This window comes from Lissotriton helveticus, chromosome 1_1 (assembly GCF_964261635.1).
Source record: "Lissotriton helveticus chromosome 1_1, aLisHel1.1, whole genome shotgun sequence".
Taxonomy (NCBI): Eukaryota; Metazoa; Chordata; class Amphibia; order Caudata; family Salamandridae; genus Lissotriton; species Lissotriton helveticus.
Genome location: NC_136057.1, coordinates 1446567097 through 1446589006, shown reverse-complemented (window position 1 = coordinate 1446589006; position 21910 = coordinate 1446567097). Strand labels below are relative to the sequence as shown.

Sequence of the window (21910 nt, the reverse complement as noted above, 5' to 3'; positions counted from 1 at the left end):
GGTGGGCACACCTTTCCTCACTTGATTTTCACCGCCAATTCTTCCACCTAAAGTGGGGGTCAGAACCGGCGGGAAGCCTTTGAAGCTTCCCCTTCATGGACCATGCCCATTCTGGGGGAGGAGGCTTGGCACCTCGTCCCAGGATGTGCATTGTTTCAGACCCCCGAGAACAGCAGGCTCTCGACCCAGGGGTCCAGAAAAATGTCTGGTGGTGGCTGCTGGCAAGCAGCCACTCAGCCTGGACACTAATGTTAGGTGGTATTTCAGGGGGCATCTCTAAATTGCCCTCTGTGTGCAGTTTTCATTAAATCTCACACTGGCATCAGTGTGGGTTTATGTGCTGAGAAGCTTGATACCAAACTTCCAAGTTTTCAAGAAATCCATTATGGTGCTGTGGAGTTCGTAAACACAAACTCCCAGTACCATATACTCTTAATGGCATTACTGTACTTACAATGTCTAAGAAGGGGTTTAGCCACTGTTTGGGTACAGGGCTCATGCACCTGTACCCTCACCACTGGTATAGTGCACCTAGCTAGAGGGGTGGCTGACCTATAACAGGGCCGTGGGTTGTAGGCATGGCACATAGGGATGTGTGCCATGTTGACTCTCCACTTTGTTCTGCACCAAAACACGCAGCCTGCAAAGGCAGTGTGTGTGTGTGTGTGTGTGTATATATATATATAGAGAGAGGTACAGGGCCTCCAAGGGTGGCACAATAAGTGCTGCACCGCTTAAAGGCCTTCCCTGGCCAGAGTGCCCTTGGTAGCTGTGGTATCATTTACAAGGGACTGACCTGTGGCCATACAGTGCCAATTGGGTTTTGTTTTTAATGCAGTTTAGGGAAAGAACACAGGCCCTGGGTACCTGTTGGGCAGGAACCCAGGGCCCCCTTAGTCAAAGTACATCAGCAGTTTAGCAAAATGTGGTGGCAACCATGCAAAAAGAGGGCACTTTCTTATACAGGGCGCTAATTATTACATGTGAGGGCATACCTGTATGAGCAGATATGCAACTGTGCTGGTCAGTCATTCTACTCCCAGTGCAAGACGACAGGGAAGCCATTTTAAAACTTACTGGAGAAAACAAGTTCCCAGCTACTTTGCGTCTTCAGTGAAAATAGGAATGTTTTGTATCAAACATCTCTTAATGATAATCCCACACTTATTACTATGATAGATTTACCAATACATGCACCCAGCGGGCACCTTAGAGGTCACCTCTGAAAACCTACGAGCTTCTGATGTGCTCCCTGACTGGTTTCTGCCAGCCTGCCAACCAAGACGCTGTTCTGACCTTCTAGGGTGAGAGCCTCTGCTATCAGGAGCCCCAGAATAAAATCCTGTCCGGGAAAAGGGTGTCTTCACTGCACATCTCAATGCAAACATTAGCCCAATGGTATACTTGCTAGCCCCTTAAGCCTATTACATGGAGTGCTGGCAGGAACAGAACATGACTGGCATGTGAATGTAAAGGTTGTGGACCAAGCTATTTCATCATAGAAAACTAGGTGCTGGTAATTTTTGGGCCTAAATCTGCCCAGGGTTGAAGATCACGGTTGACCATTCCCATGTGTAGCTTTTACCTCGGAGTCTCTTGCACAAATAGGTTGATTGCACCCCATAAACAAGCAATGGAGCTTACTAAAGGGAAGGGTGTCCTGGAGGTATGACAAGGAGCAGGAGGGCTGCAGTCAAGTACTCACTGCAAGCACCCTTCCAAGTAGCTCTAAAATTCAGGTATGTCAACTTCCCAGAGCATGTACCAGTCGAAGATGGCACCGGCGATCACAAAGGTACTCTAGACCCCATTGGTAGCATCATCTCCCCCAGGTTCCTTATTGAGAGGGGCTCCCGTCAGGGAAACCCGCTTCCTCCTTTACTCTTCGCACTTGTTAATGTTAATCTTTGATTATATTTATAGAGCGCCAATAACGGACTGTCTCTAGGCGCTTGCAGCGTGGACCATGAGCCAGAAGTCCCCTGGTCCCGAGGATACTCAAACGGAAGTAGCATGGTTTACATGTGCATATTGTCCGACAGCTTGTTCCAAATCTGGGGAATCATGACTGAGAAAGGCCGCCCCCCCCCCCCCCAATTTAGCTCTAATGAAGCGCGGGCAGGCCAGCAGGCTAGCCTCAGACGACCGGAGGTAGCGTCCAGGCACATAGGCTCCAGACGGTCTTTGATATATTTGGGCGCAGCTCCATGCTGTGGTTTATGCGCAATGCACAGACCCTTGAACCTGACCCTCTGCTTGATAGGGAGCCAATGTAGCTGTTTTAGTTGGTGGGTAGCATCTGCTCTTCTTGGTAGTTTAAAAATTAGCCGTGCTGCATCATTCAAGACTACCTGAAGTTTCCCCAGGAGTTTATCAGGGAGCCCTGTGTATACTGCATTGCCGTAGTCCAGTTGTGACAGTATTAGGGCCGTCACAGCGGTACACATGGTAGACAATGAGAACAGGGTCCCAAGCTTGCAGAGTTGCCACAACAAACCTTTGCAGCCCCCGCACTACAGCCGATACCGGATTGTTTAAGGTTAGTTTGGTGTCCAGTTTAATGCCCATGCTCTTTATGGCTGGCACTGGTGTCAGGGTAGTGATGAGTTCTTGGGGCTAGAAAAGGTTTGACCATGGTGAGACCTCTATAGTTAGAGGCAGCACCTCTGTCTCATCCGGATTTACTTTCAGTGAGTTAGAGGTCATCCAGTTCATGGTGAGCCGGAGAATATTCTGAACGTTGAGCTATGCTTTAGGACAGTTATCAATTCGTACATAAACTGGGTGTCGTCAGCGTAGTTGAACACCTGACAATCTAATTTTGCCAGTGCTTCGACCAGTGGCTGGAGGTAAATATTGAATAGCAAGAGGGACAGCTCGGAGCCCTGTGGGACCCCCCCTACACCTCCCACCCCTCCCCCCCTACTCCTCCCCCCCCCCCCCGCCTGCCTGGACCTACGCTTTCCTAGTTTGACTTTTTGAGAGCGATTGTCCAGGAAGGAGGTAATCCATTGGAGTACCGTCCCGGTGACTCCCAGCCGTCAGACAAGGGCCAGCAGCAGCGCATGGTCCACCGTGTCAAACGCGGCTGTAAGATCTAATAAGATTAGTGCCAAGGGAATCTTGTTAGCTGCTAGCCTCAGTTCATCCAGCACAGAGAGCATCACCAACTCAGTGCTGTTGTGGGCTCTGAATCCTGCTCGTCGTGTGTGTAACAGCTGATGTTTTTCCAGGAAAGTCGAGAGGGCTTGGAGCACGTGTTGCTCAAGAACTTTGGCCAGGAAAGGTAGCTGGGAGATCGGTCAGAAGTTTTTCAAATTGTTCATCCCTCCCCCAGCTACTTTCGGCAGTGGGATCACCATGGCTTCTTTAAATTTTTGAGGTACCTTCCGTGTAGTCAAGGAGAGATTCATTAGGGACAGCACTTCTGACTTGTCATAGAGCCCCTTGCAAAATCGGTGAGAGTCGAAGCCCTGCTCCGCAGCTTCTAGTGCTTTTAGACAGTGAGCAACAGAATTCCACTGTGCACTGATGACGTTTTCCTTTTTCTGGATGACCTTCCTAACTCTTTGCCGAGAGCTCTGCAAATCTTGAACAACTCCGGAATCTACTCAAGCCTCCAGAAGAACAAAGACAAGTCATCTACATATCTCATCTATCATGCAACTATCATACCAATGGGCCATGGAACTGCAAGTGCTCCCACAGAGGTTTGAGTACTTCAGGGTGTACATCACGGATGACAAATACCTGGTGTATAACTACAACCTCTACTCTTAACTGGAGATATTAAATTCTGGAACTCACTTCCACTGTCTTTGTTCGGTCATTTAGCAATCTTAAAGATGGTCTTCCTGCAGAGCCTATTATATCAACTTCAGAACTTCCTGTTTCTGGTGACTACATTCTTCGCCAGGGCAAAATGCTCTGTTATGAAAGCTTTTGTCTAACACTGGGATACCCCGTATAGCCCTTGCAAAATGTTTGCAAACCCATCTTTGAGGGAGGCCTTCCCACCCTGGACCTATATGACAGAGCGGTGCTTCTGTTGGTGCTCAATGACTGGTGGCTGCAGTCTGGACAGTGACTGCAAAAAGCCATACTATTCTGGCTCATTCAATTCAAATTACTCCACCGCACATACCTTACTAGGACACAACTAACCCATGTGGGATTAATCAGCTCTGGGCATTGCCAACGCTGCAATGATAACGGGTATTTAGTCCCCATCATTTAGAGTTGTTCTGTCCGGTCGCATTTTTGGCAGGGGGTGCTGGGGACTGTGTTGGGCTGGAGGGTCCCCAGGGAGCCAAAGCTGACCCTCCTCCATGTAGTGTAAGGCGGAGGGGGTAACAGAAATAAGAGGACGTTACTCTGGTTGGGATTGCTTGTAGCCAAAAGGGACATTGCGAGGGTGTGGAAGAGTGCAGATGCCCTCGTCAAGGGAGGAATTGGCAAAGGGCATGGATTTCTGTACGGACCTGGAACACCCGATATACCAGGCTAGAGGGTGCCCCCGTAAACATGTCAAGATATGGAAAGACTGGGTTTGACAGAGGGAACATAGAACATGGCCCGTCTACGCCCTGGCTAATTAAAAGATTTGCACTCCTTTGAACCTATACCAGGTTGAGACCTGGGGTAGGGATACACTGGCTCCTTGGTCTACTGTAGTTCTTTCATACGCTACGATCTTTGGGATTATGGCTCTCTGGCTTTTGGGACATGAATATACTGCTCCAATTGGGTTTGTGGTATGATGATACAGATTTGTTACCACCCTTTGTATGCTTTGTGCCAGGCTTGGCTCTTGTTCTGTTTTGCTTAATACAAAACAGAATATAATGTTAAAAAAACAAACAAACAGATGACCTCCACCAAATAATTTCTAGTGTGTGGCTTACCTGTGGCACCTTGGACAGCGCTGCATGGTGTCAACATGACCAACTGAGCCGCACGAAGCACACTCCACATCCTGATTACACTGCTGTTGGCAATTCTCGCACAACGAGTAATTCTCGTACCACTGGCAGGCGGCATCCATCTGACCTGACCAAGCACCACAACCTCTGCAGATACGACAGTTCTAAAAAGGCAGAAAATGGGCATTAGAAGCATTGCACAGTACCCCTCTCAAACAGACATATGGGCATATTTGTGCTATATCACGGAAGACAGAGAGTCCTTAAAAAAGCATATCGAGTTTGTTCCACTGAAGTTAAACTGCATCTTTGGAATTTTGTGTTCAGCTTAACAGCAGCACATGCTCAATGGAAATCCGATAATAAGCATTACATTCTCTGCAAGGTATCAAGATCTGGTCACCTACCCTGTCCTATTAAATTGATACATCAATTTCTCATCTTCTCAACTGTACTGAAATGCATTATATCCAATACAAAATATTACGATAACAAAAATGTCACTATGTAGGGGTTGGGATGCAAGACCTCTGCAGAGGTTTGAGAAGCTGTGCTTGCAACTTTGCCATAGCAACAGTTCTGGTCAACCCTACGTTTTACAGTAATGAGCTTGCTAATCTGACCAGTGCATAGAAATGAATCCCTCTCACGTTGTGATTTTGGTGACAGAGGTGGACGGTCACGTGAAGAGGCATAAAAAGTTAACCCTTTGAAAAAAGTGAAACCTTCTGGAAAAAGTTAACCCTTTTACAATTGTCCTCTCTAAACATGCTAAGTGGGGCAGAGAGTGACAGCTAGCGATTCCTAGTGATCACTTGTACCCGTGAGAGAAATGTTTTCCAGATACCCCTATAAAAGCTCCGTCACAGTCCACCAAAAAAAGGGATTCCTTGACTTCAGTAACTATGAGACATGTACAAAACGTGCCTGTACTGTACATCCAGCAAGTGTGAGCTTACCCCAGGTGTGGCCAACATAGATTCAAGAAGGTATTTCATGCCAGAGTTTCAAGATGCCAACATAAGTGACTGAATCATAGTGCTAATCATTTCTATAGTTGGTGGTTTCCCGGACATTCTGGCACTGGATCCAGCACCACTTGATATATGTTGGATACCTTTGGTTTACTATGTTGACAATGGACTAATGGATGGTGCAGTCCACTGGGGGTGGGTGGGACGGGGGGATGATGGAAAGAGTGAGGCAGTGACACAGATAAGGCAGATTACAAGAGAGTTACAATGGTAGGTAGTATCCATTGCGAATTACTCAATGTCCGTTTGGGCTTTGGAGGAAGCTGGCACTGTACATGGTATACCACTAGGTGGTTATACCATGCACAGAGCCCAGAGACCCTCCCAGAAGTGTTGAGGGCTCAAAGCAAACCCGAAGTGCTCTATTTGTGGGATTGTGTGCGAGCAGCCTTAGACCTTACACAGAGGAGTGTAAGACATTTACTGCACAACCCTAAACAATAATGGACACACGACTCACAAAGGAGATGCACACCAAATTTAGAAAAATAAGCTTTGCTCAAGATTTATTTTAAGACCAAGATCTTCGCTAAAAGGTAAGTTCATTTGTAAATCGGAATTCTTTTCAAGTTCAAAAGTGGACACAGTGCAATTTTCGATCTTTGCAATGTTAACATATGGAGGAAAACAATAATGCGGTTTTACAGGTAAATTAACAAATTACAAATCAAGACTTCGGGTTTCAGGGTCAGCAGAGGGCAAGGTTTAGGTAAGCACAAACACTACACCTCCAGCAGCACCGGGGCGGCTGGATACAGAGTTCAAAGTTGAGGATCATGCCCAATGTTACACAAATGGAGAATGAGGGTGCTGGAAGACACCCTGCTTGCAGGTATATACAACTGTTGCAGGGCTCAAGCTTTGGGGTTTTAGACTATCACGGGGGGCCGCAAGGCAGCACCAAAGAAAAAATACCACCATTGACAAAGAGGCAGCAGGGTAAAGGATGCAAACAGCTTCGGGCACCCAATGCAAATCAATGGAGGATCTTCGACGGTAAGAGAGGCTGCAGACGATGAACTAGAGGATACACACAAGAGAAAAGGGACAGCAGAGGTAAGAGGTAGATGCTGTAGGTCGTAGGGACACAATCAGGCAAGCTCACCAAGGCGCAGGGGGTTCGGGTGCAGTGGTGTCCTTTAACGTCGTTTTTTTCTTCACCAGCGCCAGTTGGGGGTGAGCCTTTGGATTCACACTGCAGGCATCGTCATGGAGTCCAGGAGGGATGAGCCAACCCTGGACTTGGACTCCAGGTCGCTGAGGAACCTTTTCTGGATCGATGGGGCACCTGGACACGGGTCGGAGGTGTCTGGTACAGAGCGGTCGCGGATCCGGAGGGCACCCTAGTCCTTGCTGTTTTCTTGTGGACAGAGCCTCTGTCATCTGGAGTTCTGGCCTTCTTCAAAGGCAGGCAGCCCTCCCCGGGGTTGTGGAGGTCGCTGTCTGCTGGACAGGTGCAGTTTATATGCAGGATCTTCAAGGGCTACAGACAGACCGGTAGGGCTGGGGATAAGTCAGTAGGCGTCTTTAGTCGTCTTCTGCACGGCCTCTTTGTCAATTTTGTTAAGTCGGCAGGAACTAGCTTCTAGGGGAGCCATCTAAATACTTAATGTGAGAAGTTGGCCTGATATGTGATGTCCACTATTCTAGTGGGCACCTTGTATCAGTCCAAACAACCCTTATGGTGATGGTTGTAAAGTCAACCTTATAGACCAGCTATCCTAGTGGTAGCATGGGCAAAGCAGTCTTAGGCTAAACTCAAGAGGGCATGTAAAGCCAGTTGTTTTACCATACATAACCCCTTTAATATCAAATGAAAGGACACCACACAGGTTATATATATATAAAATATATATCTATTTATTACTAAATTAATCCTCTGAACTCTTTATTAGATCAGAGGCACAAGCACATAACAAGATACTTAATCAACATCCAATAAGTTGCACAAAATACAGTAATGCCCTAGGGGCACTTCGAACCATATACTAAAATAGTGGTATAAGAACCACGTCACGAACAAAGGATAGGCCTAGGGCCTGGAGAATCGCTGGGGCTACACTGTACTACCAAAGGAAAGGGAGCAGGAGGCCCACGGGATGCATGTGCAGTGTCTTTACACACACGCGAGTTACCATAGAGTTATAATGGGAACGAAAGAAATGGAAACTAGTTCTTTTAGGTCACTTCCGGATGGACAAGGAGTAAGCTACTTGAAAGTTGGACACTAGGATAGTAAATACCCACAGGAGCACCGAAGTACTCGCGTTACCTCACCCACAGGAAGCTGGTGCATAGGTGTAAAAGTGTGTCGGGTTTCGTCGCCGATTCCTATGGAGCCTTGAAGAAAGATGCTGCAGGCGACCAGGAGGGAAGTGTCCGGGTGGATCCAAGGGCGGCTCGAGGATGAAGAGTACCTGAAAGCAGAGGGGACAGAGTCTGGGTCACTAGCCAGTGACCAGGACGGAACTAGGCGATGTCGCGAAGCTATCAGGTGATGTCGTGAAGCTTGTCTCTGCAGCCACGTGGACCAGGAGGTGTCGACGACGACCAGGAGCTGGATACGGACTGTCCCACGAAGGCTCTCGCTGTCGGCGGGGTCTGCTTCCGGATTGGAGTCAACAAGCCTTGGCAAAGGCAACCCACGCAGGAATCAAAGATGGCTTACGGATCAGACCAGCAAGGTCTGATGACCTTTTCCTTTTCAGGGAAGCAGGGGCCAGTCTGGAGCAACCAGACCAGCGGTGTAAATCAAAAGGTTCGTCGTCACAGAGGCCACTAGCCAACGGGCAAGTGACCGGACAGACGCGTCGAGCAGGAAAATGCAGAAGGGCCCCACTGTGGAAAAGTAAATTTTGCCATGTTCTGTGTCCCTACGCCTCATCCATCATATGTTATGTGTGCATGACCAATATGCATATGTTATTCCCCATGTCCGATTAATGACGCAATTACAGTTGTGTCCACCTCTAGTATGCCAGTTTCCAGTCCTCGTGAATACTACGAATATCAGGCCTATGTAAAGTTACGTTGCCACGTTTCTCAGTGTGCACGTTATTCCATAATAAAGTCCCCGTTTCCAGGCCTCAAAAGGGCCCGGACATCAGATTCAGCTCCTGTCTCCTGAAAGCCTCGCTGAGGAGCGATACAGCCCCCACCTGTATCCTCGACCCTTCACTTACTTCCTGCCTCGCAGTGCCCGGTGCAGCTTGGCTCTGCCTCTGAGTCTGCCAAAAGTATGTTATAGTTCCAGTTATCAGTTCAGTCCTCCTTCTCTGCATTCCTAAGTCACTGAACTACATCAATAGTTTCCGTCATTGTCTAGCCTATTCGGCTCCACGTTAGAGAAATACTGTATTAATGGTCATTTAATATTCTTCATCACGCACTACATGTAGAATAATGCATGGTCCAGTCTTAGAGTCAAGTTAGCCTTTCCCCTCATGACTTCTAGTTTATATCAACATGTTCCCTAAACATCAGATACCAGATAGGGTTTAGGTACATGTCGCTCCGACCCTCCAGACTCTAGTCTCTGCTCCTAGCACAGAGTTCATAGCCCCCAGCTTCTCCTAGTGATACGTCATTGCCAGTTTACGCGCACCATTAGGTTAGAGGTCCCGGCTCCTTAGGTAGCCCCCTCCAAAGTTTCCGCCCATTCATGACATATTCTGTTACGTTTTCATCACATGCCTAAGTATACTCCCAGTTACACCTCTTTTTACTGTTATCTTTCGCGACTGCTACGCGTCACGCCTTCTGCTCCACCCACTGCTACGCCTACTGCAATGTAATGCTATGTGTTTGCGCTATGTATATAAGTTGATGTATTGTTATTAAAAGTTAGCGCGCTCATTCCTGACCCAGCCCCGGCAGCTGCCGGGCCCTGTTACCTCTGTTCTATGCAGGTTGTCCTGATCCTGTCCTTATGCTGTAATAAACCTGCAGAAACTCCTACTACCTCGAATCTTGACTCTTATTTTATTGAGCTATCTGTTACTCATTCATTCATTCAAAAATAGATCCGGTATTATTTATTTATATACCACACCACGCAGAACTCGTGGAGTGTGGAGGGCTGATCTTCGGTGCAGTTGGTGCTCGGGGCTGGGGCTTCTCAATCCCCAATGCACAACTTCATAGCCTCAGAAGTTGCAAGGAAAGCAATTCGCTGGCTTTCCAAGATGGCCGGTCCCACGTCTCTCGTCGCCTCCACGGGTCAGGCTCTGGGCTCGGGCTCCGGCGGGAGCGTTGACAAAGCAAACCGTTGATCGCTTGATGGTGCCTGCTTTCACAGGGTGGTCACTCCTTGACCACAAGGGAGATTTTTCAGTCTTCTATCTTCCGGTAGAACGTCGAAGGTCCAGAGTTTCGTTTCAAGTTTCAGTCAGGATAAATCTAAAGTCTTGGGACTCAGCTCCTACCTATATACCAAATTTAGGGGCTGGATTACCTGCTAGGTCCCTCCTATGGGTGGGACCAGGGAAGGGGGTGGTTACATCCCTTTCCCTTTGTCCAGTTTCGCGCCAGAGCTGGGGCTGGAGTGCCCCAGCACCGTTTTGAACTGGACTATGCATGGGACACCTTGTGTGCCCCAGGCAGTGTCTCATTTCATTCAGCCCTCCCTGCTCCAATACACTATGGCCTGTCTGGGGGTGGTGCTAGCACCTCCCAAGACAGGAAACCTATTGTCCAAGCTTCCCTCGCTGGAAGGACTCCCAGCAGCAGGAGGTCAGACTTGTGTTTGTGGCAGCAGCATCCATTTTGTGATGCTGAGGCTCTGGTTAACTTTAACCGGGATTAGTAGGAACAACAAGTTCTTCTCCCTCTAGAAGGGTGGAATGCTACCCCCGTCGCCAGAACTGGCGAGGGGGTAGTATTCCAAAGCGTATTACACCTTACACAACATGTTTTGATAAAGCCAAACCAAAGTTAGCATTCAACCGCGAGGATTATAATGCACTTAAGAGTATATGGTATGGCAATATCCTAGAACAGCTATAAGGACATGGTTCCGAAAGCTGCAGACAGGCTCAGCTCATGCTAGAGCACCATCTCACATACAACCAAGCACTCTGCCTTCAGGATTGTTAAGGCCTGCCATAGGAGTGACTTATAGGTGCATATGTGTCTATATATAATGGTAGGTATAGGAATACTATACCTAAGCAAGGGTTGATTACACGACCTTGCCCCAGCTGAGTGATCAGCCAGTTGTGTCAGTTTGGATGGCCAGCCAGGGGTGGCAAAAGGTATGCTGCAGCCCCTGGTAGGCCTTGGGTGCACCTATGCCCTGGGTTCCTATGGTACACTGTACAGGGACTCACAAGAGTGACCCAACATCCAATTAGGTATGTACCTAAAGTACATGGAGTCCATTTTACAGTGAGAGCAGATAGCCTGGGGCCCTGATTAGCAGGATCCCAGGCCAACTAAGTCGAAAACCAGCTAAACACAAGGCAAAAAATCTGGGGTAACCATAGTCAGGTATCCACCTTCCTACACTTAATTTAGGGATGTTTTAAGGTAGTGACAAGTAGGGACAATGGCACATTATCTGGGGTGTCTACACCCTCAATTATGCCACCCTACGGTGGGAGGGGGCATAGTCCTAGATCTCATTGGCAGAGTACCCCCAACTTCAAGATGGCGGGGACTGAAAGATTTACTTCATCTCACCTCCTTCACCGGGGGGTGGGGGGGGGGCTCTCTCACCATCTATTCCTCCTAGGTTTTCCCATCCGAAATGGGGGTTTAAACAGGGGACAGCAGAGGCTGGGGGCCGCATTACAGAGGCAGCAGGCCTTTGAAGCTTCACTCTCTGGCACGGAACCATGTCTAAAGTTGCCCTCTCCCACAGGCATGCCAGCCCACCAGTACATATCTCAATCCATGAATAAGTGTGTTTGAGGGGGGTGAAAGGGGGGAAAAAAAATAGACCAGCCATCTCACTTTCCTTTGACATCGCATACTTTCACCAGTCAGACAAATCAACACCACCTATTATCCTGCTTGGGACCAACATTCGCTTGTCAAACGACAGCAGAATGAACCATTACACATCCACCTAAGACGGTCTAAATCTGTTAGTAGAGAGGCGGCAAGCAATGAATTTGTACATGAATTTGTACATAGGAGCATATAGCTATTGAAAAGGCACAGACTGCCAAACCAGCCAGCCTCAGCGGCATCTTTTAATATTGCACATTAAATGCTTCAAAGAAATCCAACCTGGCACAAGCATCGCCACCCTCTGGATAAGAGTTGCAATAGGATTAATTAGTTATTGACCTTCGATAAATGTATTGTCTGGTACAGACTAACTGCAAATTCCAAACCTTGTAAATTTCCCCCAGGTGCCATGACCGATTCCAAAAAAGTCTTGAATCGCAACTCCTTCACAAGTCAGCAGGTGGTGGTGGGGCTCTGCGTTGGGGTGGTCTATTCCGAATGTGAACATTGGGGACACTATAAGGCCGACACCTCTGTATGCGGACGTCCATTTCTTATTGATCTCTATTTGCACCATCGGATATCTAATCAGTGAAATCAGTATTTTGGAGTGCAGCTGCATCAGATTTTAAAACTTATTAAAAGATAATGTGAGTCCATGCCACAGAAATAGAGAAGGGTGGGTCGGTGAGTTATCTGCAATTCACGTCTCTACCAAAACAAGCATTTACAATGCAACGGTCTCGCCTTTGCAAAAGTTAGAGCTATTGGCACTGTAAATGACAACATTTTAATTTATGTGTTGGTTTTGAAAACCGATAAATGAATGGCATTGTCATTTACAATGCCAATAGCTTAATCTCTCGCAAATGCGAGACCTATTGCATTTGCACCCACACACACAGCCACACACACACACAGCCACATACACACAGCCACACACACACACAGCCACACACACAGCCACACACACACACACAGCCACACACAGCGCCACATACACACACCCAGCCACACACACAGCCACACACACACACACACAGAGCCACGCGCACACACACACACACACAGAGCCACGCGCACACACACACACAGAGCCACGCGCACACACACACACAGAGCCACGCGCACACACACACACAGAGCCACGCGCACACACACACAGAGCCACGCGCACACACACACACAGAGCCACGCGCACACACACAGAGCCACGCGCACACACACACAGAGCCACGCGCACACACACACAGAACCACACGCACAGAGCCGCACACACACACACAGAGCCACACGCACACACACACACAGAGCCACACGCACACACACACACACACACACACACACACACACACACACAGAGCCACACACACACACACACACACACACACACACACACACAGAGCCACGCGCGCACACACACACACAGAGCCACGCGCACACACACACACAGAGCCACGCGCACACACACACAGAGCCACGCGCACACACACACAGAGCCACGCGCACACACACACAGAGCCACGCGCACACACACACAGAGCCACGCGCACACACACACAAACACACAGAACCACACGCACACAGAGCCACACGCGCACACACAGAGCCACACGCACACACACAGAGCCACACGCACACACACAGAGCCACACGCACACACACAGAGCCACACGCACACACAGAGCCACACGCACACACACAGAGCCACACGCACACACACAGAGCCACACGCACACACACAGAGCCACACGCGCACACACACAGAGCCACACGCGCACACACACAGAGCCACACGCACACACACAGAGCCACACGCACACACAGAACCACACGCACACACACAGAGCCACACACAGAGCCACACACACAGAACCACACACACAGAACCACACACACAGAACCACACACACAGAACCACACACACAGAACCACACACACAGAACCACACACAGAACCACACACACAGAACCACACACACAGAACCACACACACACACAGAGCCACACACACAGAGCCACACACACACACACAGAGCCACACACACACACACACACAGAGCCACACACACACACACACACAGAGCCACACACACACACGCACAGGGCCCCACACACACGCACAGGGCCCCACACACACGCACAGGGCCCCACACACACGCACAGAGCCCCACACACACGCACAGAGCCCCACACACACGCACAGAGCCCCACACACACGCACAGAGCCCCACACACACGCACAGAGCCCCACACACACGCACAGAGCCCCACACACACGCACAGAGCCCCACACACACGCACAGAGCCCCACACAAACGCACAGAGCCCCACACAAACGCACAGAGCCCCACACAAACGCACAGAGCCCCACACAAACGCACAGAGCCCCACACAAACGCACAGAGCCCCACACAAACGCACAGAGCCCCACACAAACGCACAGAGCCCCACACAAACGCACAGAGCCCCACACAAACGCACAGAGCCCCACACAAACGCACAGAGCCCCACACAAACGCACAGAGCCTCACACAAACGCACAGAGCCCCACACAAACGCACAGAGCCCCACACAAACGCACAGAGCCCCACACAAACGCACAGAGCCCCACACAAACGCACAGAGCCCCACACAAACGCACAGAGCCCCACACAAACACACAGAGCCCCACACAAACACACAGAGCCCCACACAAACACACAGAGCCCCACACAAACACACAGAGCCCCACACAACACAAGAACAGAATCGGCCCCACAGGACTGTGGAGCACTCCAGGAACTGCCCAACAACGGTGGAGTGGCCCGCTGCCAGACGGGGCCGCTCTGACTCTTCCTCCCCAACACGGACTATGTTGAGCCCCACTCACCGGCTCTCCTCAGGCTGCTCCTCCGATGGGGGTTCAATCGCTGTCTGGGCTCTTGGGCGGCTGCACGTGAGGTTGACATGCGGCGGGGGCAGGCACAGACAGTCTGTGCCTGGTGCCCCCCTCTGTGTTACCTCTCCACCAGCTGCTGCACTTGCGGGGCTCTCCCTACTCATGGGAGCCCCGCCTCGCCAGGGCCCCGTTTCACCCAGTCCATCTCAGGACCGGGACTTGGTGTGGAGCCAGCGAGGCTCCCAGCTACCGTTTCCTGCACTTCTGGAAGGAAATTAGGCCCCGCCCACGTCACGGGCAGGAGGTGCTCGACGTTCGGTTTGGACACTCAGGCCGCGGCGGTGAGTCTCGAAGCAAACTAGGGGTAGGCTCCCTCTAATTCAAAATATAAAGCGGGGTGGGCACCCGTAATTAAAGTAACAAAAAATAGGCGGCCATAACACGGGGTGGGCACCTACTAGGAATTAAAAATATAAATGCGGGCAAAGTCGCGAGTTGTGCACCCCCGCAATAAAAAACAATTAAACAGAGCGGTTTTTCAGCATTTTCAGTACATAAAAAACAGAGGCATTGTCAACACAAAGTCTGTGTCCTCGAGAGGTAGCAAGCCCCGTCCTTTTCAGACTGGGGGGGCGTGTTTTTGACTGCTTGTAAAGAATGTAAGTAAGAAAGTCAAAAACACGCCCCCCAGTCTGAAAAGGACAGGACTTAGATAGAAAGAAGAACATCACTAGGACCTCTTCTCCAAAGGCTGGCCACCGTTTAGAAGGCAAGCCAATGTAGAAGAGGGCCAGGGCTTAACCTCGCTAGTGATGTTCTCTCTACCCCATTAAGTCGCGCCAGCGAGACTGCGCATGTGCGCAGTCTTTCGCAGGCGGAGACCTATAAAGGAGGCTCGAAGATAAGCAACTTAATCATCTGATAGAGACTTCTAACTGCAGATTCCTCAACTTGTGAATGGATACCAAAGCAGCACCTCCTAAGGTTGAGAGTCTGTGGAATGGCTTACACCAGGAAATCCTGCACGACATAAAAAGCGAAATGCTGTCCCGCCGGGCCACGTTATATAGGCAGTAATGCTTTGTGAACCTGTGAAGAGATGCCCACGTAACAGCCTGACTCTGCTATAATGAGCATACAAGCCTTCTTGGGGCTTTTTCTTAGCTAGCCCATACCAGATGTGTCTAGTCATTCTTGAAATTGTCTCATGTGCAGGCGAATATTGGGAACTAAATGAATGCATGAGGTCATCATTCCTAGTAATTTCCCCACTGTCCTCACTGTCAGATGATGCCCCTTCTGGTATAGATGAGTCTCCTTCAAGAGCTGATCTCCTTTTCTCGTTGGGAAATGCTTTCCCTAACAGTGTTTATCTCTGCGCCCAAGAAACCCTTCTTGCGTTCTAGTTCTATTGATGATTTTTCCCAGTGTATGGAAAAACCCAGCTGAACTAGTGTCTCTATCACTTGTTGTATATGCCGTTTGCATCGGCTGTATGAGTTTGCTCTTACTAACCAGTCGTCTAGGTAGGGGTAAACATGAATTCCTCGCCTTCTGAGATGTGCTACTACGGCTGCCAGGCACTTTATGAACACCCTTGGTGCTGGTTATACACCGAAAGCCAGTACTTTGAACTGGTAGTGTTCCTTGTTCACGACAAATCTTAACACGGTTTTGTGTTTTGTGTTTATTGGGAAGTGTAAATACGCATCCTTCAAGTCTATTGTTGTCATGCAATCTCCCCTTTGCAACTGAGGTAATACCTCTTGTAGTGTAGTCATCTTGACTCTTTGCGTTTTTATAAACTTGTTTAGAAACCTTAGGTCTAATATTGGCCTTTATTTTCCATCCACCATTGGAATTAGGAAGTATGATGTATATACTCAGACGTTCTTTTCTCTGTGCGGTAAATGTACTATTGCATGTTTTTCCTGAAGTTCCTTCACCTCTTCGACTAGGTGAGATAATTCTTTTGAATGTGTCCTTTGCTTTGGCCTCCTGTGTGGAGGTTGCTTTGTTACTTCTATACAGTAACCGTACTGTATTATATTATGTTTAGAATGCACTTGTCTGTGGTTATTTCTCTCCACTTTTGTTGGAAAAGTCCTAGTCTGCCTCGTACTGGAGTGGTAAGTTGGAGGAACTGTAAACTTGTTTTTTCTTGTTTTGGTAACTGCTCCTTTTTTGTGTGTACTCTCACAGCTGTTGTTTGAGAGTGTACCTCCTTGTGAGTGCTGTCACTTGGTAGAGGTTTGTTGTCCACCTCTTTGTGGCAGACCTCTGCACAGGGACTCCCTTGAAAGGATCCTCTTCCTTGATATTGCCAGCTTTGTTGCTGTCCCTGTTGTGTGCCCTGGTTTCCAGCTTGGTAGGTCTGCTGGTAAACTTGATGTGAGGTAGTAAGTTGGCGTGTACCTCTTCCTGCTGGTCTTGATGGCGTATCTCTACGCATGCCTCTGAAGTGTAGAGCCCCCATGGATATTGCAGTTTTGTTGTCCTTTAGTTAATTTAGTTTTTCATTAACCACCTTTCCAAACAATTGTTCTCCATTGAATGGTGAATTAATGATGTTGTTTTACACTTCTGGCGAGAAGCCCAAGATTCTAAGCCATGTGTTCCTCCTTTCCATTATGCTGATCATCATTTGCCTACTAGAGGTTTCAGCAGCATCAAGGGCAGATTTTAAACCTGTATTTGAGCAATGTTTTTATCCTCTTCAACCAGGTGGCTTGCTCTTTTCTGGAATTGTTCTGGTAGGTTTGGCAACAGTTCAAACTCCTCTCAATGTCGGTACGCATGCCTGTTCAGCAATGCATTTGAATTTCCTATGTGCCACTAATTAGCTGCGCTTCTCTCCACCTTCCTTCCTACAAGGTCCATCCTCTTGCTTTCCTTGTCTGGATGTGGTCCCACTGAAGTAAGTACATTTGCTCTTTTTCTTGCTGTTGAGGCAATGATGGAGTCTGCTGGCACTGATCCTCTGATGTATATAGGGTCTTTAAAGGAGTGTTTATACTTCTCTGCCCTTGGTGTTCTAGCCTTGCATGTGGCCGGCTCTTTGAATGCCTCTTTCCCCTGGTCTAGGACACTAGGCAGCATAGGTAGTAATTGATTTTCAGATTGTGTAGGCATCTGAGTCTCCAATAAAAAAAAAATTAAAAAAGGATTGGAGGTTTTTCTTCCTCTAGCTGAACCCCATAGGTTTGTGCAGCCTTTTTGATCACCTGATTATACATGCCAATGAAATCAGTGGGTGATGGCCTCAAAGGATATGATTCCACAACTTCCTCAGGTGATTCAGCTTCGAGATCTTGCCATTAGAGATCTTGATTCTCCGAATTTGACGATTCTGCGAATGCTTGTTAGTCTTCCCCGAAGAAGAATGAACCTTCCTCCTCCCCTTCGATCTGTTTGAGGGTTCTTGGCGCTATTGGTTCTTCGGCAATCCTTTCGGTTCCCGCTACCCTTGTTTTTTTCGGTATCTTGAATTGCTTCAAGCTTTCGAATCATTTTTTGCGTTGAAGGATATTCGTTATTTCGGCTTTGAGCCTTCTCTTTTTCTCAATCGCAGCCTCGTGTGTTGCAGCGTCAAGATTTTAATTTTTCAGATTTTGGGCTGACAACGGCAAACCAGTTGTCTAGGTGTGTTTCGAGTCTCTTTCTTCTACGCAGTGGCGTCCTTTTCCAGACTGTCTATCGACATCTTTCTTTTTTCGAGGACTTTTGCCGTTCCGGAGTCCTTATCCAAGGATCCTACTGTCTGTTTTTGTTTGGATGCAGCTATGGTCGTCGAAAGTTCGACGCGGAGGATCCCTTTTGTGATCTAGAGTCTGAATTTCGAGACTTCTAGTTTTTTCGAGGTTGATGACGCTTACCTCCTACAAAGCCTTCTTCTCGACTTCAACAACTTCTCTTTCCTCATTGCGTTCTTGTCCTTTGGCGACGTTATCTTCCTCCTCACTGGATAGGCCAGAGTCCTTGCATGTTATAATTGGCTCGTCGCTGCCTTTCTCTTACCCTCAACGTCTTCGGAGTGAAGACGGAGCAAGTGTTAAAGTCGTAGTTTTGATGAACCAGCAGCAGGCACAAGTTATAAACCAGGTGCTGATCTTTTGGAGCGTATTTGTGGTGGCAGTTCTTACAGAACTTGAGTGGCGTCTTGTCCATTACCGCGCCTAGGGAGCCCCCTGCATGCGCATTCTCCGGTCGCTAAAGAAGTTCTTGATTTCTTCCCTTCGTTGAACAGCGGTCATCGTAGATTTAAAGGTGAAAGTGGGAGAACCCGTTCTACCGATTTTTCTTCTGATCTTCCACGATTCTTCCCTCCAATATTGGGAGCTTCTCCGTATCGATCCAGACCCAACGGCGGAAAAAAAAATCTGAAAATGGCAACCAAAGGTGGGAGCTTCCGGAGGAAGCCTGTCGATGTCACAGAAGGGCACCAAATGGTATTACGCCGTCGACGCCCACCAAAAGCAACAACAACAAAAAAAAGAGATAAATACTACAATTCCAGACCCAACCACTAGATGGCTGAATAATGCACAGCATAGTGAATCCAGAAAAGGTTCATGCTGCAAAACCACATTTAGGTACGACTGAAGCATTACATAAGGATTCGGTGGGAACATGTTGTAGGAAGCTGGATCTGTATATACTATAACAAAGTAAGGTATAGTGTGCACAGAGTCCAGTAGATTCCCAAAGGCTTACAGAGGTAAAAGTAGATAATACCTTACTCTCTATTTGTGGTAGTGTGGTAAGCAGTAAGGCTTTATCAGAGAGTAGTGTTAAGCATTTATACACTCAGACAAGAAATGATGTCACATACTCAAAGCATGAACTCAGACAAATTGTATCAAAAATATTTCTTTGTTGTATTTCTATTTATAGAACCAATTAGGACTTGGTACAGGTAAATATGGTTGTACTTTTCAAGACAGATTGTTAAAAAGCAAGATGGATGAATAATGACTTTTCTACAGGTTAGTAAAAAATGTGCAAATACAGTTGTAATTACTTTTGATTACTTTTTCAGAATTACCATTTTTACTCAGTGTGATATGCCTAGAAATCACACTGGGACATTTCCTGGGTAAAAGTTAAGTCAGTATTGGTCACAACACAGTTTCTTAGGTTCTCATACAATTTTCAATTCCTCACTTAAAACTTTTTCCACAGAAAAACAGTCAATGCAATCCTAAAGCAGAAAATCAGGTTATCAATTTAAAGGTGAGCACTCTGTCTTAGGAGTTGGGTTTGTGGGGTCAGAACCAGGGTTCCCCCATGGTCAATGATGCACGCAAAAGACACCCTGAGCAGCACTAGGGCAGCCGGGTGCTGAGGCCCAGTGTTTTCCAATGGGGTATAGGTGGCCTCCGGTTGGTGGCTGCTCATGGACATATCACTTAGATGTCAAAGCAAAGGTCCTGGGGTTTAGCTCAGTGCAAAGGGGGATCCAAGATAGCACACAAGGCGCACCCACAGCAGTACAGGGGCGGCCAGGTAAGAGATTGACGTCGGGAGCCATGCACTTTCAATGGGGAGGCTCCGGTTAGAACAAACAGTCAAGGCTCGGTCACAAATATCTTCTGGAGGCGACCACCGGTTGGAGAGGCAAGTTGGGATGTTGAGGGATGCCGGGACACGTCATTTGGGCCACTTAAGGCCATGGGACATCGCGTGTAGGGGTGTCTTTTGGCTTCTGGTTTTCTTACCGACTCGGGTCGCAGTGGGAGGGATCCTCTAGATAGAGATTGTAGGTGTCGTCAGGTGACTCGAGGTAGGTCAGGGATCACAACATCCCAGGTCAGGATCACCAGAGAGACTACCTCCTGGTGTTGGGCCTCTAGAACTCAGGCTGTGGGCATCAGGTGCAGACTCACAGACTTGTCTAGAATCTGTTGGTGAGCAAATTCAGTGCTCAAAGGGGACAAAGTATTTTTTGTGAAGGCAGAGAAGATCCTTCGGGTTCTGGGGGCTACAGGACACACTAGGATTCCCGCTGGAGCAGGTCGAGGTCGGCGTTGGGTTTCTCTTACCAGCTCCGTTCGCAGTGAGGGGGAGTCTACAGAAAGAGTCTGCAGGCTTTTTTTCGGAGATTCGAGGCAGGTCCGAGATCACCAGATCTCGGGTCAGAATCGCTCTGGAGACCTCCTCGTGGTGTTGGTCCACTCGGGCCATGGGCGACGCGTGCAGAGTGGTGCAGACTTGTGGTATTTGCCAGAGCCAGAGTCTGTTGGTGAACAAATCCGGTGTTCACGGGAGAAAGTCTTTTCTTTGGAAGGCAGGACAGGTCCTTGGGGTTCATGAAGTTGCTGGCTGCAGGACGCACCAGAGTTTTGCTTCTGCAGGTTCAAGGTGTGGACAGGCCCATAGAGCTGGGGCCAAATCAGTTGGCGTCCTCTTCTTAGCCTCTGTACGGTCCTTTTCTTCTTGGTAGTTGCTTGCCTGAGGAGGCAAGGTTCGGGGGGCCCTAAATACTAGATTCAGGGGCGTTACAGGGGAATAAAGGTTGGGACCAATGTGTCCCTTCCTTGGGGTGGGTACACCACCTTGGGGTGCCAACCCCACCTGAAGGGTGGTGTTGGCAAAGGTGGGCACACCTCCCTTCCTCACTTGGCTTTCCCGCCTGTTCTCCTGCCTGAAGTGGGGGTCAAAACCAATGGGGACCAGTTGCTTCGAGCAACAAAAGGCCTGGGGAAGCTCACAATGGCGGCAAGCCTTTCCTTTGAAGCTTTCCTTTCGTGGACCTCGCCAGCTGCCACCCCAGATGTGATTCTGGACCCTGAGCCGAGAGCCTCCCGCTCATGGGGGTCCTAAAATAAAGCACATTCTGAGTAGAGGTGCCAAGCCTCCTCCCCCGGGGATGGGCAGTGTAGACGAAGGGTACGTTTGAAATGCTTGCTGCCTTTGTGAGCTGAACCAGCTCTTTGCTGTTCCCAGCAACTTGCCCCCATCGGTTCTGACCCCCCACTTTGGGCAGTAGAATCGGTGGGAGAACCAAGATAGGAGGATAGGTTTGCTCACCATACCCAACCCGAACCCTCAGGTGGGGGAGGCGAGGTGAAGCACAACTGTCCTTGTCATCTTGAAGATGGGGGGGACTCAGCCAACCAGAGT

The 21910-nt window shown here is 48.7% G+C and overlaps 1 protein-coding gene across 6 annotated transcripts in view; it reads right to left on the bottom strand.

Annotated features, from left to right (window-relative positions):
• KMT2D (lysine methyltransferase 2D) overlaps window positions 1–21910 on the bottom strand; it is a 1543965-nt gene that overhangs the window by 1246413 nt on the left and 275642 nt on the right. For all 6 annotated transcript variants that reach the window (XM_078685770.1, XM_078685786.1, XM_078685782.1 and 3 more), the window contains exon 9: window positions 4905–5086. In XM_078685770.1, coding sequence (XP_078541896.1) covers window positions 4905–5086 — 182 coding nt within the window. The remainder of the gene's footprint in view (window positions 1–4904; window positions 5087–21910) is intronic.